This window comes from Oncorhynchus nerka, linkage group LG12, assembly GCF_034236695.1.
Source record: "Oncorhynchus nerka isolate Pitt River linkage group LG12, Oner_Uvic_2.0, whole genome shotgun sequence".
Classification (NCBI taxonomy): domain Eukaryota; kingdom Metazoa; phylum Chordata; class Actinopteri; order Salmoniformes; family Salmonidae; genus Oncorhynchus; species Oncorhynchus nerka.
Window position 1 is genome coordinate 56,890,103 of NC_088407.1, and position 18,391 is coordinate 56,908,493.

Sequence of the window (18,391 nt, forward strand, 5' to 3'; positions counted from 1 at the left end):
TAATGATAGCAACATCATCTAAAAATCATTTTTTATCCAAAATCATTGAAATTAATGATCACAAACGTTTAAATAATAACAGTGGGTCTAGTTATATGTGATAACAATGTATAGTGAGCAGTGAAATAACTATTGGTTTCCATTTGTGGTGACTGCTGACTGACATTAGGGATGAGATTAAATAGATCCTGGAATTTAGCCTGGTCTGGAGCAGGCTAGCTCCACAGAATAAATCTCCATGGTAATTTATACCATAACATATCCTCCTGCCCCCTATCCATCTTTAGTGCAACCGGATTACGGATCAATTGAGCCAGGATCACCAAGATATCCTGGCTTAATCCCTTATCCTAGTTTTGTGCAACAGGCCCCAGGTTGGGAAACATTTTTACTTTTGCCATTTATTTGTTTACAGTCTTTTCTATGTTTTATATCACTTTTTATTGCATGATCATCATCGACATCTCATATACATTTCGGGTAAGAAGATGTATCAATGGCACCATAGATACATGAACAGAGTAGGTCTTACATTTGTGGTTTTTGTAAGGGCATCATCATCCATGGATTTATAGTCTTCAAACGCATAGAAAAAATATACAAATAGAAAAATCGAAACAGTACAAGTCGAACAAAAAACATGAAATGACAAAGCATATATAAAAAAAAGCAAAGTATATAAAAGTACAGTGGTATCTTCCTTGAACTTAAAAAAATGTCACACTATAAATGCTTTAATTACATCCTACAAATGTTTAGGTGTGTATTGAAAGTAGATCAGGTATGGTTCTCAGATAGACAGTATCAAAAGCATATATGCTGGGACCATATCTCTCTGTGTCTCCTCTCCATTTCCCATGTCTGTCTGTCTGTCTGTCTTATGGCTGTTCCTGGTACTGCCGCTCTGTGGCTGTGAAGAAGTCCTCCAGAACGCTTTTCAGGTACTCAAAGGTTGGCCGGTTCTCTGGGCTCTCCTTCCAGCACAGGTCCATGATGTTGTACAGACCCTCAGGGCAGTTCTCAGGTCGGGGCATCCGGTATCCTTTCTCCAGGTTTTGGATCACCTCTGGGTTACTCATTCCTGACAGTGGGAAGAGACAAGAGATGGGGATGCAGCCTTGTTAATAATGTGGCCAATGTGTTGGGGTTTTGTGGGCAACACCTTTGTAGAGAGTATGTGATGTTTGTGGATTATACAGGTGCTATGTGGAGAATGTGTGTATGTGAAGTCTACATGCATTGCATATGAAATAGACATGTATAATATTGGATTATTGTGGAGGTGCATCAGTGAAATACCTGGATATGGAATACGGCCATACGTCACTATCTCTGTCAAGAGGATCCCAAACGACCACACATCTGACTTGATGGAAAAGGTTCCATAGTTTATAGCTTCAGGTGCTGTCCATTTTATGGGGAATTTAGCACCTGATAAGGAAAAGTGAAATGGGTTTAATTTTGGGTTCATGTTAATTTCAAAAGCACCCAATGGATTCTACATGAACACTTGCTGGGGCTATAGTATACAGAGTGCATGGCTTTGCAGAAAGTGCTTAGAACATTCAAGCACATCCATTTTTTTCTAGTTTAAAGGAAAGTCATGCTACCCTCTCTGGCTGTGTACTCGTTGTCCTCAATGAGTCTTGCGAGTCCAAAGTCAGCGATCTTACAGATGAGCTCATCAGACACCAGGATGTTTGCTGCTCGCAGGTCCCGATGGATGTAGTTCTTCTCTTCAATGTAGGCCATTCCCTCAGCCACCTGCAGGAGGCAGTACATCATAAAGAATGAATCATACTTGTTAAAAAAAATATATATATAATTTCACCTTTATTTAACCAGGTAGGCCAGTTGAGAACAAGTTCTCATTTACAACTGCGACCTGGACAAGATAAAGCAAAGCAGTGCGACACAAACAACAACACAGAGTTACACATGGAATAAGCAAACGTACAGTCAATAACACAATAGAAAAAAATAAAGTCTATATACAGTGTGTGGAAATGGCGTGAGGAGGTAAGGCAATACATAGGTCATAGTAGCGAAGTAATTACAATTTAGTGATCACTGGAGTGATATATGTGCAGATGATGATGTGCAAGTAGAAATACTGGTGTGCAAATAATTAAATAAAAACAATATGGGGATGAGGTAGATAGATTGGATGAGCTATTTACAGATGGGCTGTGTATAGCTGTATTAGTCGTATAGGGTACACATGGTATACACTGTCCAATGAAATGCTTACTTCCTTCTCGACAATGTTACAACAATAAGAAATAATAAAAGATAAGAATAGGAACATAAAGTAACTGGCTCAGTAGAATAGAATACACATTTTGGCACAAGTATAATACAGGAAGGCACAATTTATGAAGGATACATACTGTGTGTGTTCGTGTGTGTATAAGAGACAGACAGGACAGCGGTAGATTCCTGTGACAAGGAGGTTCCCACTTCCCCAGGTCAGATCTCTGCTTCTCACCTCAGTGCTCCACCCAGTTTTCACTGGCAGGTTATGAACCCCTAACAACCAGCTCTCTTTCCGGCCCACCCTAATGCCCCAGTTGAGCTATCTACATCGCTTTTGTGTGTGTCAATGTGCGTATGTGTGTGTGTGTGTGTTTAGGCAGACATTAGTGCATATTTCAGATGTAAGAATCTCACAGATATGTGTCATGTGGCCCCGAATCCCTTGGCAGAAAACCGAGAGGTGCGCATGTGATATGAACTTCATATCATCATTACGCATCACTCTGGAAGTAAAACAAATCTAAATTTTCACTCATTAGCTCTAGGGGTCAATGTTGTTTCAGTGTTCTTACTATCTACATGCTTACCGCAATGTATGGTGCTGAATGTCATTCAGTGTTCTAGCCATTACTCAGGAACATACTTTTGCCGTAATACGTTCACAGTGCATCCATAGAGTAGGCTGTTCCTTTGCCACAGGCGGCTTTGACAGCTTTGTTAGTTGAAATCCCTGTACATCCATGTGGTTCAATGTCTCATTACTAAATGAGAGTTATAATTTAACCACAATATTACGTTAGTGGAGCCCAATTAGATAAGATGTTGGTGTAATTAGATGTTAGATGTTCTCCCATCTTCGGCCCCATCTTTGGCCGTAAACTACTTCTAAGTAAGTTGTTCTTCTAGAACGAGAGGCTCAAACAGCAATACAACTGCTTTCTTGATCTTATGAAGCTTGCTGCAAGTGTGATTTAGAGTAGGCTGTAGGTTTGTTTTATTATGGAATATGCATTATGTCTCTCAGGTATCGGGATATCTGTCACTTTGATTTGTGTTACACCAATAGCATTGCACTGTGATAGGGGTGAGCACCTCAGTGGTGTTGATTTGTGACAAGGTGTATAGACTTATGGTTGTTAGTAAACCTCACACAGTGGTCTCCATTGTTACCGGGAGATTATAGTTAGCCTCATAATAGCAAGAGCTGTTTCCTGTAGACGAGGGCCATACAGAGAATAGAAACTGAAAGAGCGAATGGAGGGGAAAGAGTGAGAGAGAATTTTGGAGACAGACACTCGTTAAAAGTGTAGAGAGCTATTGGGATTGATGTAAAGAGCAGGGAACTTGCCTGAGAGGCCATATCTATGAGGGTGCTGATGGGTATGTTGGATCCCTCAGACGACTTGAGAAAATCTACCAGAGCGCCTGTAACAAAATGTGATCAAGTTATTAAAATGACATATGTTTTGAGCGGCATTACATCAGATCTCCTTTGTTTAATTATAAACAAATATGTTACCAGTCACCAGCAGTTAATGCAATATTGATGGAGGTGGAATTATTTTAAGATACAAATACTTTTAAGTCAGAAAACTCTATGTTCAGTGAAAGGTTTTGTGAGAAAGATGAATGACACTGCCATTAAAACTACATTTAGATATGTCTCAGACATAAATAGCTGGCCTTAGACCCAGATTAGATGTTTAAATGAGGAAAATAACATTCTCAGGAAGTGCGTTCACCTTCAGTCAACGTGATGCATGGCCTCTATTCGACAGGCCATGGCTCCTCCGTCTCTACATTGTGTTTGATTAAAACCGAACAATACCTCAGCCAGCCAAGGCAAGCAGCAGGAAATGCGTTAAGAAAAGAAGATTGACTCTTCTAGGAAAGAAGGGCAACAGGCTCCTGTGCTTTAGTAAAGAAGGACTCCTTTGATGTCTGTGCGCCAAAGGAACGGTATAAGCCAAGGTTGCGAGGAATGTTAAGCATGCCACACCTGTTATTTTCCAGTTGTATTGTCTTCAATGATAAAAAACGAGGGACAAATTGAGAGGATGGGAACATCAAGCCTTCCTTTCTAGTGGCAACAGAGGCAACAATTGTGTCTGTGCATGTGAATCACAAACAAAGAAACAGTTCATGTTAAGGCACTGTTGGTGCTCTACAGGCCTCTCATAGAGGACAATACAAAGGCTCTCCATTCACTGGCTCAGAGCACTTACATACTGAAGCTGTTGTTGCACCAGTGACAGAGCCTTTTCAATGTGCTTTGTTACTGTCCCTCCTAATGTCAGGTCTTGAAAAAGGCAACAACAACCTTTGATGGGAATGTGGGGTCACATTAAAAAACATGCAGGTGACATAGTAACTGTAGTCAGAGATTATGACGAAGGCTTTTGGAGAGAGCATACTGGTATCAAAATAAGTTGTTGTATTAAGCAGGGGCGTAGGCACGGGTGGGACCAGGCCCACCCACTGGGGAGCTAGGCCCAAACACCATCAGATATAATGCATAGCAAGCAGTGCACTGGTTTAGTTAGATTTGATTAATAAATATAACAGAACCAATGATGTATATAAACCCTGGATTGCTGCATTGTTTCACGTCAGATGGCGTCACTCATCTACAACGCTCGTCCCTAAACCAATCTTTATTGTTGGACATGGAACTCATTTTCAAATTTGAATATTGAACATTCTAAAAATGAAAACAGTTCCTAATTCCTAATCACTGAGCTCTCGTATGACTCTCCATCGAATAGGAATAATAACTAGCTAGTTAAATTATTACAAATGTTGTGACAGTGATTTAATAGTTTGCAATTGTGATAAAATAAAAATTAAACTGGTGGCTTTTGCCTGCACAAATTCTGTGCAAGGAAGTTGGTCGTCTGTGCAGTAACTTGATCAGCTGTGTAGCTAACTGTTGTAGCTAGCTAGCGTACTTCCTTCCCGCACATAAAAAACTTGCTTAGCCTGTTTAAAATGCCCTGAAGTTGTAGAAATGCAGCCCCACAATTAAGAGGAATTGAATGTTATCAGAAATCAGTCTGTAGATAGATCAGCATGTTTCTCCACGATCTTATCGTTGGGTCTGCTGTACACAGCAGCTGACTTGGGAGGCTACTGCAATGACTCGTGGCAAGAACAGTTGCTTCATGAAAACTCATAATAATGTAAGCATTAGCACTACTAGCTACAGTAGCTTGCAAGCTAGCTTTTGTTGGAAGAAAAACATTGTATGTGGAGCACGAAGTAGGTAGGTGGTAGGTTAGCAGCATCGTTTCAGTCAAAGAAGATTTCAGTGACTGGTTCAGCAAGCCAGCAAACTAACGTTAATGTTGGACAAATTTATGATAGCTTTCGTGCCCATAGTCAAACTTCAGAAATACTGCTCATTGAAGCAAAATAATCCTCAGCTAGATTTAAAATGGGGCGATTAAGACTTCCTCACCAACAAAACATAAACATTTTTGCCATATTTATTGTTTTAGCTTAGATTAATTCAGACCATTTTGAGGCAGAAATTAGGTTCACAGCAGACGATGTCACCTAGGTAATATTTTCTAATGTTATGGCAGCCCATTGTAGCTGTAATACTTTTGATCTATCCCATTAGCCTTTGCAAGATATGCGACAGAACAGTGCGTGCAGAATCGACGCGCTATCTGATGGAAGACAATGTGGATTGCTGATGCTATGTTTTGGCCATTGAGAGGCTTTGAAGCCACCGGCCATATTGGCACTCCCCAGTACAAGCAGTCCTCCATAGGAATGAATGGAATTCTATAGTAGTTTTTGTCTAAAATGACATACACAAATCTAACTGAAGGCCCTGAAGCAAGGCTATGCATATTCTTGGTACCATTTGAAGGAAACACTTTGAAGTTTGTGGAAATGTTAAAGGAATGTAGGAGAATATAACACAATAGATCTGGTAAACGATAATACAAAGAAAAAACTAACCATTCTTTTGTCATTTTTTTGTACCATCATCTTTGAAATGCAAGAGAAAGTCCATAATGTATTATTCCAGCCCAGGTGCAATTTAGATTTTGACCATTAGATGACAGCAGTGTATGTGAACAGTTTTAGACTGATCCAGTGAACCATTGCATTTCTGTTCAAAACATTGTATCAAGACTGCCCAAATGTGCCTAATAAAAAAACGTTTAAAAACTTTTCATGTTCAAAATTGTGCACTCTCCTCAAACAATAGCATGGTATTCTTTCACTGTAATAGCTACTGTAAATTTGACAATGCAGTTAGATTAACAAGAATTTAAGCTTTCCGCCAATATCAGATATGTCTACGTCCTGGGAGATTTTCTTGTGTTAATCGCATTAGCCTACATTAGCTCAACCGTCCCGTGGACGGGACACCGACCCCGGAGAAGTGCATTAAGGTGTCTGTAATAGAATAAATGTGTCAAACAAATGTAGACGTTAATAAATGCATTTCTATAGCTTCCCAAATATATTTTACAATAGTGGGCGAGTGCCAAGATGGAGGCACGGTGGCTTCGACACAGTGCCCTATATCAGTCATCTCGTCTTTATATAAATTATTGAACAGAACCGATGACTTCTAATGACATTCACTATCATGGGATGGGTTGCCAAAAATAACTAACTTAAAGCCACACCCCCAATAAGCCACAAATGTGACCGCATTGAGGATATGTCACTGTGCTTCTATAGCTATATGCTAGTTAAATAAAGGTCAAATAAAAAATATGCACCATGCCACTGCTTATTTTATTTCTTCATTTAGCAAACAAGACAGCTCACAATCCAGTGCCTTTGTCAGTAAACACACCTATATGTTAGCTTTAATTAGCTTAGAAAATGTCAAATTGTCTTTCAGCCTCATGGCAAAATGTGTAGAATAGAATTAGATGAGCTATAAAACTGCACATTTTCCTCTCTGCCCCAAGGCAAAATGTGTACAATTTCAGGAAGTTAGTTGCCCATCAACATTTTTGCAAGCTCACCCACCAACAAATTTCTAGCTACGCCACTGGTATTAAGACTTGTGTTTTCAATGTCAGCTAGTCTGTGTACAGGGCAGTGCACCTATAACCATGGTGCCATTTTATTGGTCTGGCTTTGCTTTGCTACCCTTTTACAGACAGCCTCTCTCGTTCTTGTGTGAAGAGAGAAAGAGAGTAGTCACTGGACAGTGGCTGAATAGCCTAGTCTGACTGGGGGAATAGGGGGGGCTGTGTTGCGGTCTGTCTGTGCTGACACTGGAATGGAGCCACGTGCCCATGGGGGTGGACACAGGTCCCATCACTGAACAATGAGACAGTGAATCACCACTCCCCTATTTGACGTCTCTCTTTTCCAGTCAGAACGGACTTCCCTTTGGTGTGTTGACATTAGAGGCACCGGCTAGTACGGGAAACGAGAGTTAAAGTTCACGTTTGCTGATTTGATTATTTAAGTTGAGGAAAGTGCAGCAGGGTCACCAAAATAGGCTGAAAATAGCCTCTAAGAAGATCTGAAGTAGGAGATGTATGGAAAAACAAGGTTAAATTTGTACTGCGTTTCTGGAGAATGAGCATTTCAGTAAATAACCGTTAAGCCAGAACTAGGAGTGTTCATCTTATAATTGAATAAGAAAACATTACATTTTAATCATGCATCTATAATAAAATGCTTTTTTGGACCATTTAACATTGTCAGTGGACTGCAGTATGCCTGGGAAAAGGCTCTGACTCATGAAACGCATTCTGGTAAACACCCAAGCCACTCTTTTGTTATTCTCACTCTTATCAACATGCAAACCCAATAACAGTTTAACATGTTTGATCACGAAAGCCGATGACGATATCATGGCTGAAAACACTCTTTTGTCTGCTCCAGGTGTTTCTCTAGAATCTCCCTTGATGACTCTGTTTTAGCTGTTCACTCTTTCAGCGCCGGGATTGAGAGTCATCTATGTTGACAGGCAGAGACATAGGCATAGGCTTGCCGAGCAGCTGTCATGGAAGAGAGTACAGTAGAATAGAAGAACAACTGAATAGAATAGGATCAGGGTTATTGACCTTTTGTATAAGGAGTTGGTCTTACCCTGAAAGACGAGCATTGACCATTAGCCTAATAACAATGTAATCCTAGACAGTGACACCCACCGTTCTCCATGAACTCTGTGATGATGTAGATGGGCTCCTGGGTAACCACGGCGAAGAGGCGGACCAGGCGCGGGTGCTGCAGCTCCTTCATCAGGTTGGCCTCGGCCAGGAAGGCAGCCATGGACATGGTGCCCACCTTCAGGTTCTTAATGGCAACCCGCCTATGATTGTTGTACAGACCTGCATCATGGAGGAAGGTCATTGGTGATACAGTAAATATACAGTTTACTGCAGTAATATCACAGTGATTTTACTCAGTAGTGTAGCATACAATGTGTAAAATGGAGTGATTTGAGGACACTCAAGTTTGCAATAGGTCACAATTTGCCGAGTTATAGCATATGCTGTAATGGTGAGAATGAACTTTATTTGTTATTGAAAGCATTCTTCCCTACTTTTATCTATAACTGAAATAATTTCGAGAAGAGGAATGGTGGTTTGTTTTTTCCAATCTGACATGCATGGATACTTTTTGTTGTTGTCAAACAACAATCACCCCTATGATGTTGGTGTATTCATTCGCTGAGAGAAACAAATACTGTATGTTGCCAAGACCGCATGAAGGAGTGATTTGGAAAATAAAAAAGTCCCACAGCAGGATAGTATTGAATGTCGCTTTGTGTTCACACACATGGAGCTGGACAATAGGGAAATCTCCCCCTCCACTGGAAAACTAGTGTGAAGTGATCAGATTACACCAGCAGATATTATCACAATCAAAACACTGGAGTTTATTTTTTAATGGTTGATTTTAGGGTCACGGTGGGAGGTGATAGCAAATATTGTAATATGAACTAATATAGAGAGAGCCTCTGGTGTGGCTAGAACTTCAGCCCAGCATGCTCACTGGCTCTCTTGCGTAATGCAGCTAATACCTGACATCAATCCCAAACGGGCCCTACCAGCTCAAACAAGCACTGCAGTGATGGCAGTATTTAGGAAATTACACACAATGCAGAACTAAAGCCTAAACTAAAGCTGTTCTGGCAGACACAGAGAGAGACAGGACCAATTGAGCAACTGGTTGCTTTATATCAGGTGCATCTATGCAAACCAACACACGCATTGGTAATCTGAAAATATCAACCACTGTGGTTGTGCATTGCCTTTAGAATGTATTCACACATTTTGTTGTATTACAGCCTGACTTTAAATATATATTTTTTTATCTCACCCATCTACACACAATACCCCATAACGACAAAGTGAAAACATGTTTTTAGACATTTTTGCACATTTATTGAAATTGTCAACAAGACAATAACCTAAATAAAACACAAGGCCAAATCTTCACTGGAGTTGCTTACCAAGACGACATTGAATGTTCCTGAATGGGCTAGTTACATTTTTGGATTTAATTCGGCTTGAAAATCTATGGCAAGACATGAAAATGGTTGTCTAGCCATGATCTACAATCAAGTTGACAGCGCTTGAAGATTTTTTTTAAAGAATAGAGGGAAAATATTGTACAATCCAGGTGTGGAAAGCTCTTAGAGATATACCCCAAAATTCTCACAGGTGTAATCGCCACTAAAAGTGCTTCTACAAAGTATTGACTCAGGTGTGTGAATACTTATGTAAATTATATAGTGCTGTATTTAATTTTCAAATAAATTAGCAAACATTTCTGAAAAAATGTTTTCATTTGTGGGTATTGTGTGTAGATGGGTGAGAAAACAAATCTATTTAATTAATTTGGAATTCAGGCTGTAACACAACACAATGTTGAATAAGTCAGGTGCTCACCCATCCAGACTTCTCCAAACTGCCCGGCCCCGAGCCTGCGCTCCATCTTGAGGGACTCTCTGGGGATCTCCCATTCGTCCTGCCACCAGGGTTTCTGGGGCATGCGGGACTGGCATGGCTTCATCAGCCGGGTGCACAGACCGTCCGCCTCACCTGCAGACACATACAACACAGGCAGGGTTAAAGGTTGAATAACGTCAAGTTATACAGTTCACATTTTTGAGAAAGACTGTGCTAAGGTGTATGTGCACTATGGATGGTATGATAATGGTATTTGGTACCAAGGCTTTCTGTATTGTTTGGCTGATGTATTGTGTTCTGACTGGAGTCATAGCTCCAGGAGTTCAGACAGGATGTGAGTCATAGCACGTACGTGAGTGATGCTGGACCAGCTCTTTCAGGGAGTTGAAGGATATCTTTGCGGTGATGTAGAAACCACCAGTATCCAAGTTCCGGATTCTGTAGTGCTTGACTGTGTCTCCAGTGTCGGGATCCAAGTCCCTGACAGATAAGGAGAAGGAGCCTTGGGCTGTCTCACTCTCTCTGACCATGAAGGAGCCCTGTGTATTCCCCGGAGCTAGCAGGAGCCTCATGGCATCGTTTCTGGAGAGGTTCTTGAAAAACCATCTGAAGCACAAAAACAGGCATAGAGCTTCAAACATAACCACATCCCTTTCCCTTGAAGGTGGTTGAGTATGGGGATATGGTTTTGGTTGAGTGAGATGATGTTGGGTAATGTATGTGTGTGCTTCCTGCACGAGTTAAAGTGAAATGAAATGCAGTTATTTGAGTTTGAATTTAATTCAACTGTAGTTACTTACGTCTCCATCTCCATTGAGTTCAGGGGGGCAACAAAGTTGTATGGGATGAAGCCCTTCTGGCCTGTGATGAGAGACTCTGCCATGAACCACTCCGGGTCATCCCTGGACAGCAGACATAACAGCAACACTTACTCACTATCTCATACTTTTCAAGCACTGGCAATGTGTCATACTCCATCAAACAACTACACACTTTTGCACAACTACACAAATATATCACATCCTCTAAAAAGTCAATTGCATCACACAACCCTCCCATCCCTATTCTTACTTATTGAGGATTTTCAGCTTGTCTCCCTTCTCAAAGCCCAGGTCATCATTGTGGTTTGGTTCATAGCTGTATATGGCAATCACCAGGCTATCTGTACAACCATAACCAGCATGGGTGAGGAAAACATAAACAATAATGATTACATTTGATCCACCAGCAGAAGGCACATAATTACCCACATATTCATGTATAAGAACATACCTGGTAGAGGGGAAGAGGGAGGCGTGAGATGAGAGGGGTAGGGGATCAGTTGATCTGTGTACTGATGAGACCAAAGCAGGGTCAGTAAAATAACCTGGGTTTCCACTCCTGAATTCAAAGATTCTCATTCAGAGTACAAACTATAGAAGTTCAAGATGTTACTTGCATGAAAACAGTAAAGAGAAAAGTCTGGGGGTTTACACTGTCATGATGGGAAATTTGACTTGAGGTAAAAACCATACATTCCTTAAAGTGAGGAACGATATTAAGAGAAGATTTTTAAAGACACCCTAGGTTTTACTTCATGTTTACTTTGTGCTGACACACTGGCCAACAACAACATAGCATTCACATGTGCTATGCTCTACTTCAAATCTACTAGTATATCTCCTGTAATTCAGAGGGAGGAAGTGAAACAGAACATTTAGTGAATGGTTACAGTCCCAATTAATTGCACACACAAAAGCCAACTTCCCCCAAATTATGTAAATTGCCAATTCCCATTGCTAGCTACCCAGAATCATTGAGAGAGTTTGATTAAGTACAGCGGGCTATGGCCTGTGATGTGAACATGCAAAAGCGGTGAGGGAGGAGTGCCCTTCTCAAATCTAACAGTAATCTGCACCGCTCGGTCATGTTGTCAACAAGGCAGCATCGTTCAGAAACATACAACATCTCGTTTCCATAAAATATATGTTTGAATTCTCAAAATAGTTTTCATTGGGTCGACAGATAAAGCCTTTTTTAAAATCAAAATCAATCACTTCTGTATGTGAAAACACAGACTCCTACTTGTTACTCCACATGCTTAACCTACATGACATTTGTTTTAAGCCGACATCATCACGCACAAACAAAACGGGGCACCTAGCTCACGCCATAGAGGCAGCTTGGTTCCAGTAGGGCTGGGAATTGCCAGGGACCTCAGAATACGATATTAACATGATACTTAGGATTTTCATTTTCCAAACATATTGCTCACTACAGTGCCTTCAGAAAGTATTCACACCCCTTGACTTTTTCCACATTTTGTTGTGATACAGCCTGAATTTAAAATGGATTAAATTGAGATTGTGTGTCACAATTCTACACACGATATCTCACAATGTCAAAGTGGAATTATGTTTTTTGAAATTTGTACAAATGAATTTAAAAAGAAAAAGCAGAAATATCTTGAGTCAATAAGTATTCAACCTCTTTGTTATGGCAAACATAAATACGTTCAGGAGTAAACATTTGCTTAACAAGTCACATAATAAGTTGCATGGACTTACTCTGTGTGCAATAATGTTTTACATGATTTTTTAATGACTACCTTATATCTGTACCCCATGCATTTTCTGTCAGTCTAGCAGTGCATTTCAAACACAGATTCAACCAGAAAGACCAGGGAGGTTTTCCAATGCCTTACAAAGAAGGGCAGCTGTATTGGTACTGTCTTGGGGGAAGTTATTCAATTACACTTTGGATGGTGTATCAATACACCCAGTCAGTGCAAAAATACAGTTGTACTTCCTAACTCAAATACTAACCTAAATGACAGAGTGAAAATAATAAAGAATATTAATCCTGTTTGCAATAAGTTACTAAAGTAAAACTGCAAAAAATGTGGCAAAGAAATGTACTTTATGTCCTTAATACAAAGCGTTATGTTTGGGGCAAATCCACATAACTGAGTACCACTCTTCATATTTTCAAGCATGGTGGTGGCTGCATCATGTTATGGGGATGTTTGCCATCGGCAAGGACTAGGGAGTTTTTTTTTAGGATGAAAAGAAACGGAATAGAGCTAAGCATAGTGAAATCCTAGAGGAAAACCTGTCTCAGACACTGGGAGACAAATACACCCTTTAGCAGGACAATAACCTAAAACACGAGGCCAAATATGCACTGGAGTTGCTTATCAAGACGACACTGAATATTCCTGAATGGCCTAGTTACAGTTTTGACTTAAATCGTCTTGAAAATCTATGGCAAGACTTGAAAATGGCTGTCTAGCAACTTGACAGAGCTTGAAGAAAATAATAATGTGCAAGTATTGTTCATTCCAGGTGTGCAAAGCTCTTAGGGACTTACCCAGAAAGACTCACAGCAGTAATCACTGCCAAAGGTTATTCTAACGTATTGATTCAGGGGGTTGAATACTTATGTAATATTAAATTATATAAGTGTTTTATTTTTATATATACTGTATATATTTTTTTTTACAAATGTTTGAATTTTTCTTTCACTTTGACATTACAGAGTATTTTGTGTAAATCATTGCCAAAAATTCATTTTAATCCTACTTTGTAACGCAATTGTTTTGGTAAAAAGTCAAGGGGTGTAAATACTTTCACAAGGCACTGTATATGTCTGATGCAGAGAGACAAGAGACAGCATGCGGCAGGTAACCAAAAGGTCGCTGATTCAAATCCCTGAGATGACTAGGTGAAAAATCTGTCTATGTCCTTGAGCAAGACACTTAACCCTAATTGTTCTTCTATGTCGCCCTGGATAAGTCTGCTAAATGACTCAAATGTAAAAACGAGTTTTGATCAGTCAGGGAAATAAAAGTGCTGAGAACATGTTGGCTCACTATTTAAAAAGCAGATGGAGAACAAGCTATTGGATTCAAAACAAATGCAATCAATGCTAACCCGCATTAATAGAGCTCCCTCATTGTTCCGGCTAAACGCCACGCCCACAAACATCGGTTTCTTCTCCGCAATGAGTCTGGATTTGACTCCTTTCCTGATCCCTCTAGAATGTGAACACATTCGGACTGTCTGATTGGTCCCAATATACAATCGGTTGGGCCAGAGCCAGCAGTGTTTTCGAAGTAAGCAATTGACTTTGATACTCTGATTGGTTAGAGACAATCTAATTGCTGATTACTTTGTTTTCATTGCAAAGATGTTACCACAAACGACTTTCAATGATGTCAGATTCAGACTGAAGTATGTAACGAACGATAGAGCATTGAAATAATTCAGTGCGAGTCATCAGGCAACAATTCCCAAGCATTGACTTGCACTTTTAGGTAGACCGTGGTTGCATAACTTATATTCATTGATATGTCAATTAAATGCATATCGGAGATGTTTGTGTGTTGTTTTCTTTTTTGTGAGACCACGTAAAAATATCACACCCTCTTCCTCGCATTCCACACTACTTCCCCAGCCACGTCGAGACGCTATGCCGCTGTCTTACACACACAAACACACACACACACTCACCGGTTTAGCCGACTGGGTGGGAATCGGGCAGTTGCAGTTGTCACACACTTCGTCTAGGTTCTCTACCCAGTCATCATCATAATCTGAACTACAGTTGCATCCCATTTTACCTGAAACATAGTCAAGAGTTTGTCAGTTTACATCACTACATAATAGAAGAGATTGATTGACAAAGTATGAATTTTTTTTATGTGCTTGATTGAAACAAAATAGTTCCTTATTGCCCCATACTTAGACTTTGCTCCCAAGAGAGTTGGTGAACTAGATAGCTGTAGCTTATTATATTACCTTCTTAAAAATTGAAAAGCTGTTCAACCTCAAATCACTTGGAAATGTAAACTCAAATCAATCAAATGAAGAGTGTACATAAACAAATGAATTAACATTAATAAGCATAACTGTTTGCCCAGAACATGTATTTTATGTTAACATCCTGTAAACATCTAATATCCCTTAAATCCCCAGCCCTGGAAAAACAACTCAGGATGTCCTGATATGACTAAATCTTTGAAGTGAGAAAATAAAGTAATAATCTTGGCCAGACAAAAATATGAAATTGTGTCAGGATGTTAACCTACATGATTGTTTCTGTGTAGCTTCACATCAATACACAACAACCAGCGGAGTTTAGCAGGATGTCAAAAATCCCCCACCGCAAATGAAAATCCTCCAACACATTGGCATGTACGCCTCGTCTCATAGTAGTGTGATGAGGATCTGCATGGGACTAAGAACTCATTCATAGACTGTGCAGCTTGCTGGGATATGACAGACTTACATTGGTGACAGATACAGTGAAGAGAAATGCTTTTGATATAATTCAATGTGACCTTTTTTGTTGCGAAACCAAATTGCTAGACTTTTCACAAAGTGATCTACATTTCGTGTTATAATTATTTGTCTTCATTTGGGAATGAATCATAGTCCAGATTTGTTTTGAGAAAATGTGATTATATTTCAAATCAAACTAATCCAGTGTTAAACCATGCTCTCAGTGCAGATGGAGCGCTCTACCCCTCAGCAGTACAGTATGACCCTGTGTTCTCAGGCCCGCTCCATGCTCCAATCCCATTGGTTGGCTCACGTAACAGGGTCAGTGGGCTAGTTGGAGTCGCCGCATGTCCCGAGGGCACAAATCCGTGAGAAAATCTGACGGGCCCGGAAAAGCCTGACCCCGTTAGCAACAGTCCACCCCTACACTGGGACGGAATGGAGGGGGACGAGAAGGGTCGCTTTTGGGTGACATCTCTCCTGCCTTTGTCTGACAGGCTCTCAGAGAAAGTCATCTAAACAAAGTCAATATTTTCCATTGAGTGAATGCCCTCTTGATTTAATCTCTTAATCATATTCAGCTGCTGAGGGGCTACCCTCCTCTCAAGGCACAGTGTGTGGCTTTGGTTGGTTGGCTTTATTATCATTACATTGTGCTGCATTTGTTGAGGCATTTATGTTTCTTTCACATGAAATGCTATGTGTGGTGTGATCCACCCTGAAAGTCATTATAATGAAGGCTGGAGAAGGGTTACACAGAGGTAGACACTAAACACTGCTCTTTAGGCTATCTTTTAGTGGTATGACGAACCTGTATTAATGCATTACATCAACATGATGTCCTTCCATCTGTCAAACTGCTCTGAAAATAGTAGCCCTCTTGAGCGTTTCTGCTTTCATGAAATCATCACATTTTCCAAATGCATATTATGCATACTAAATTACGTGCTATACAGATGGATACTAAATCACAAGGACCTTCGTGGTCACCAGATCCCTTCCTGACAAACAAAAACCTTAAACAATTGTCCGTCAAACTGTAATAAAAGCATAATAACCACAAGAATTGCAATTACCAAACCAGATGTTAATTTTCAGCAATCTTTACCTAAATTACCTGTTACCCCCTTGTATTTTGTATTGCCTTTTAAGATAAATGTAATTTTTTCAGTACATTAAACTTCTTCTCAATATTGACTATAGCCTAAACACTTGTTGACTGCTCATTTACTGTAAAACACAATTGTAGACATTGTTGTACATCCTGATTCAAATTACGATCTCAAAGGGAGACCACGTCAATATAGATGCATTATATAGAAAGTTTAAGACCTACCTCATTAAACTTTAAGCCTAATATAATGCTCTTCAACAGGGTGTCAGCAATGTCACTGGTCTGCAGCCAGAGCAGCTTTATCCATGACTAAGAGACCTAGTCTTCATCAAATAGAAATCTTAGCAAAAACAGCAACTAGAAATATAACGTTACTTTTGGAGAGAAAATAAGAAACAATAGGATGTTGAGTGAGGTTTTCAGGCCGGGAGTTTTGTATGTGAAGATCTCATCACTTACTCATGCAGTACCTTCAAAACACGCACACCACACACACGCACACACACACACATACACATACACATGAACGCACGTACACACACCTCAGTGGAGAGAAAGCCACCCAAAGGGCTTCCTGTCGTTGAAAGGTTGAGGGTTGTTCTGCAGTGGCTCTGACAGGTGCTACCCATGCAGCTGTGTGTTTCACAGGGAACGTTGGCCTCCTCTGTAAATGGGTCAGGTCAGTACCTCTCTCCTAGTTCGTGAATACGTGTGAATGTTCCATCAGTCACAATTGGGTAGGATTGGTGAAGTAGAGTCTCAGGCAGCTGATAAGACTCCATTTTGATTCAGATCTTTGTGTCTGTGTATCGCAATGAGACTGATTACGGGGAATCCTGTGTCATCGACATTAAGTTGTAATTGCCAAATGAGTCATCGCTCCCCCCCCCAATTGACTATGCAGAAAAGTGCTGTCATGTTCATTTTCAAATGGAGAGTTATTAAACCCATCAATTGTTTGGTTTGTTTAGTCTTAGGAAATCAACAATGACTCACACTCAAGGTCATTTTGTTTATTTTCTAGTCACATCATATTTTCTGTGCTCTGGTTTGGGATGACAGATGTTATTTCAAGTTATTTTGGTCAATGGTGTGGTTTATCACTGATCCACAGACAGTCAGTTTTGATTAGTTTACTTGGTCACAAAACAATCTGAAAACGGCTTTGATTTTCACCATTCATTTCTTGGTTGGTATGCTTACAAACATCCACACACCTACACAAACCCTCAGATGATCTCCCATAAATGATTATTTACACACCATCTCTGTGATGTGCATGACTGTGACCACAGCACGGCCCTGTTCCACTGTCAAATGACAAAGGTGTAGAAGCATGTGATGAATATGAAGCTCCAGTCACATCCCCCTCTCTTGTAGGGAGTGTTGCGGACCACATAGATCTTTGTTGAGGTGGCAGGCTGCAGCTCTAGACTCTATAGCATGTACTGACAGGAAGTCAGCCCAAACATGTACAGGAAGTGCACTGAAGTAGGTGCAAGTGTGACTGCTACAGGAGAGATTAATACACACATTAAACCACTCAAATTAAGGAAACATTGTTTTGTAGTTTTACTTTCAAGTTCTAAGGTGACCTATGTGGCTGGCGTCTTCTCTGTGTGCCGGGTTATCAAAGAGAGAAGCAGATTTGTGCTCATAGGGCTTTCTATAAAGATGTGTGACATTGGGATCAACATTTCAAAATGCTTTGAAACAAAAAATAAAATGATTTTACATGCCGATTTTCCTGTTGCCTATATGGCTGACGCAGGGACACATTAGCATTCATCTCACCATTGCTGTTTTTATCATGAGAAAGTGATCAAAAAACAGGTAATATTTTTAATGGAAGT

The 18,391-nt window shown here is 40.2% G+C and overlaps 1 protein-coding gene across 2 annotated transcripts; it reads right to left on the reverse strand.

Moving 5' to 3' along the window:
* Positions 1-554: 554 nt before the first annotated feature.
* On the reverse strand, positions 555-17,183 carry LOC115138414 (proto-oncogene tyrosine-protein kinase LCK-like). 2 transcript variants are annotated; one of them, XM_029675241.2, is made up of 13 exons: positions 17,081-17,183; positions 16,761-16,856; positions 14,654-14,763; positions 11,436-11,496; positions 11,235-11,325; positions 10,964-11,065; positions 10,516-10,769; positions 10,143-10,295; positions 8,397-8,576; positions 3,605-3,681; positions 1,611-1,764; positions 1,300-1,431; positions 555-1,081 (listed from the first exon to the last, which is right to left on the reverse strand). In XM_029675241.2, the coding sequence occupies exons 3-13, from the start codon at positions 14,756-14,758 to the stop codon at positions 879-881; spliced, it is 1,512 nt and encodes a 503-aa protein (XP_029531101.1). In that variant the 5' UTR covers positions 14,759-14,763; positions 16,761-16,856; positions 17,081-17,183; the 3' UTR covers positions 555-878. The 2 variants fall into 2 exon arrangements, with proteins under 2 accessions (XP_029531101.1, XP_064881743.1); XM_065025671.1 differs by lacking the exon at positions 17,081-17,183 and having other exon boundaries at positions 16,761-16,999.
* Positions 17,184-18,391: the final 1,208 nt, after the last annotated feature.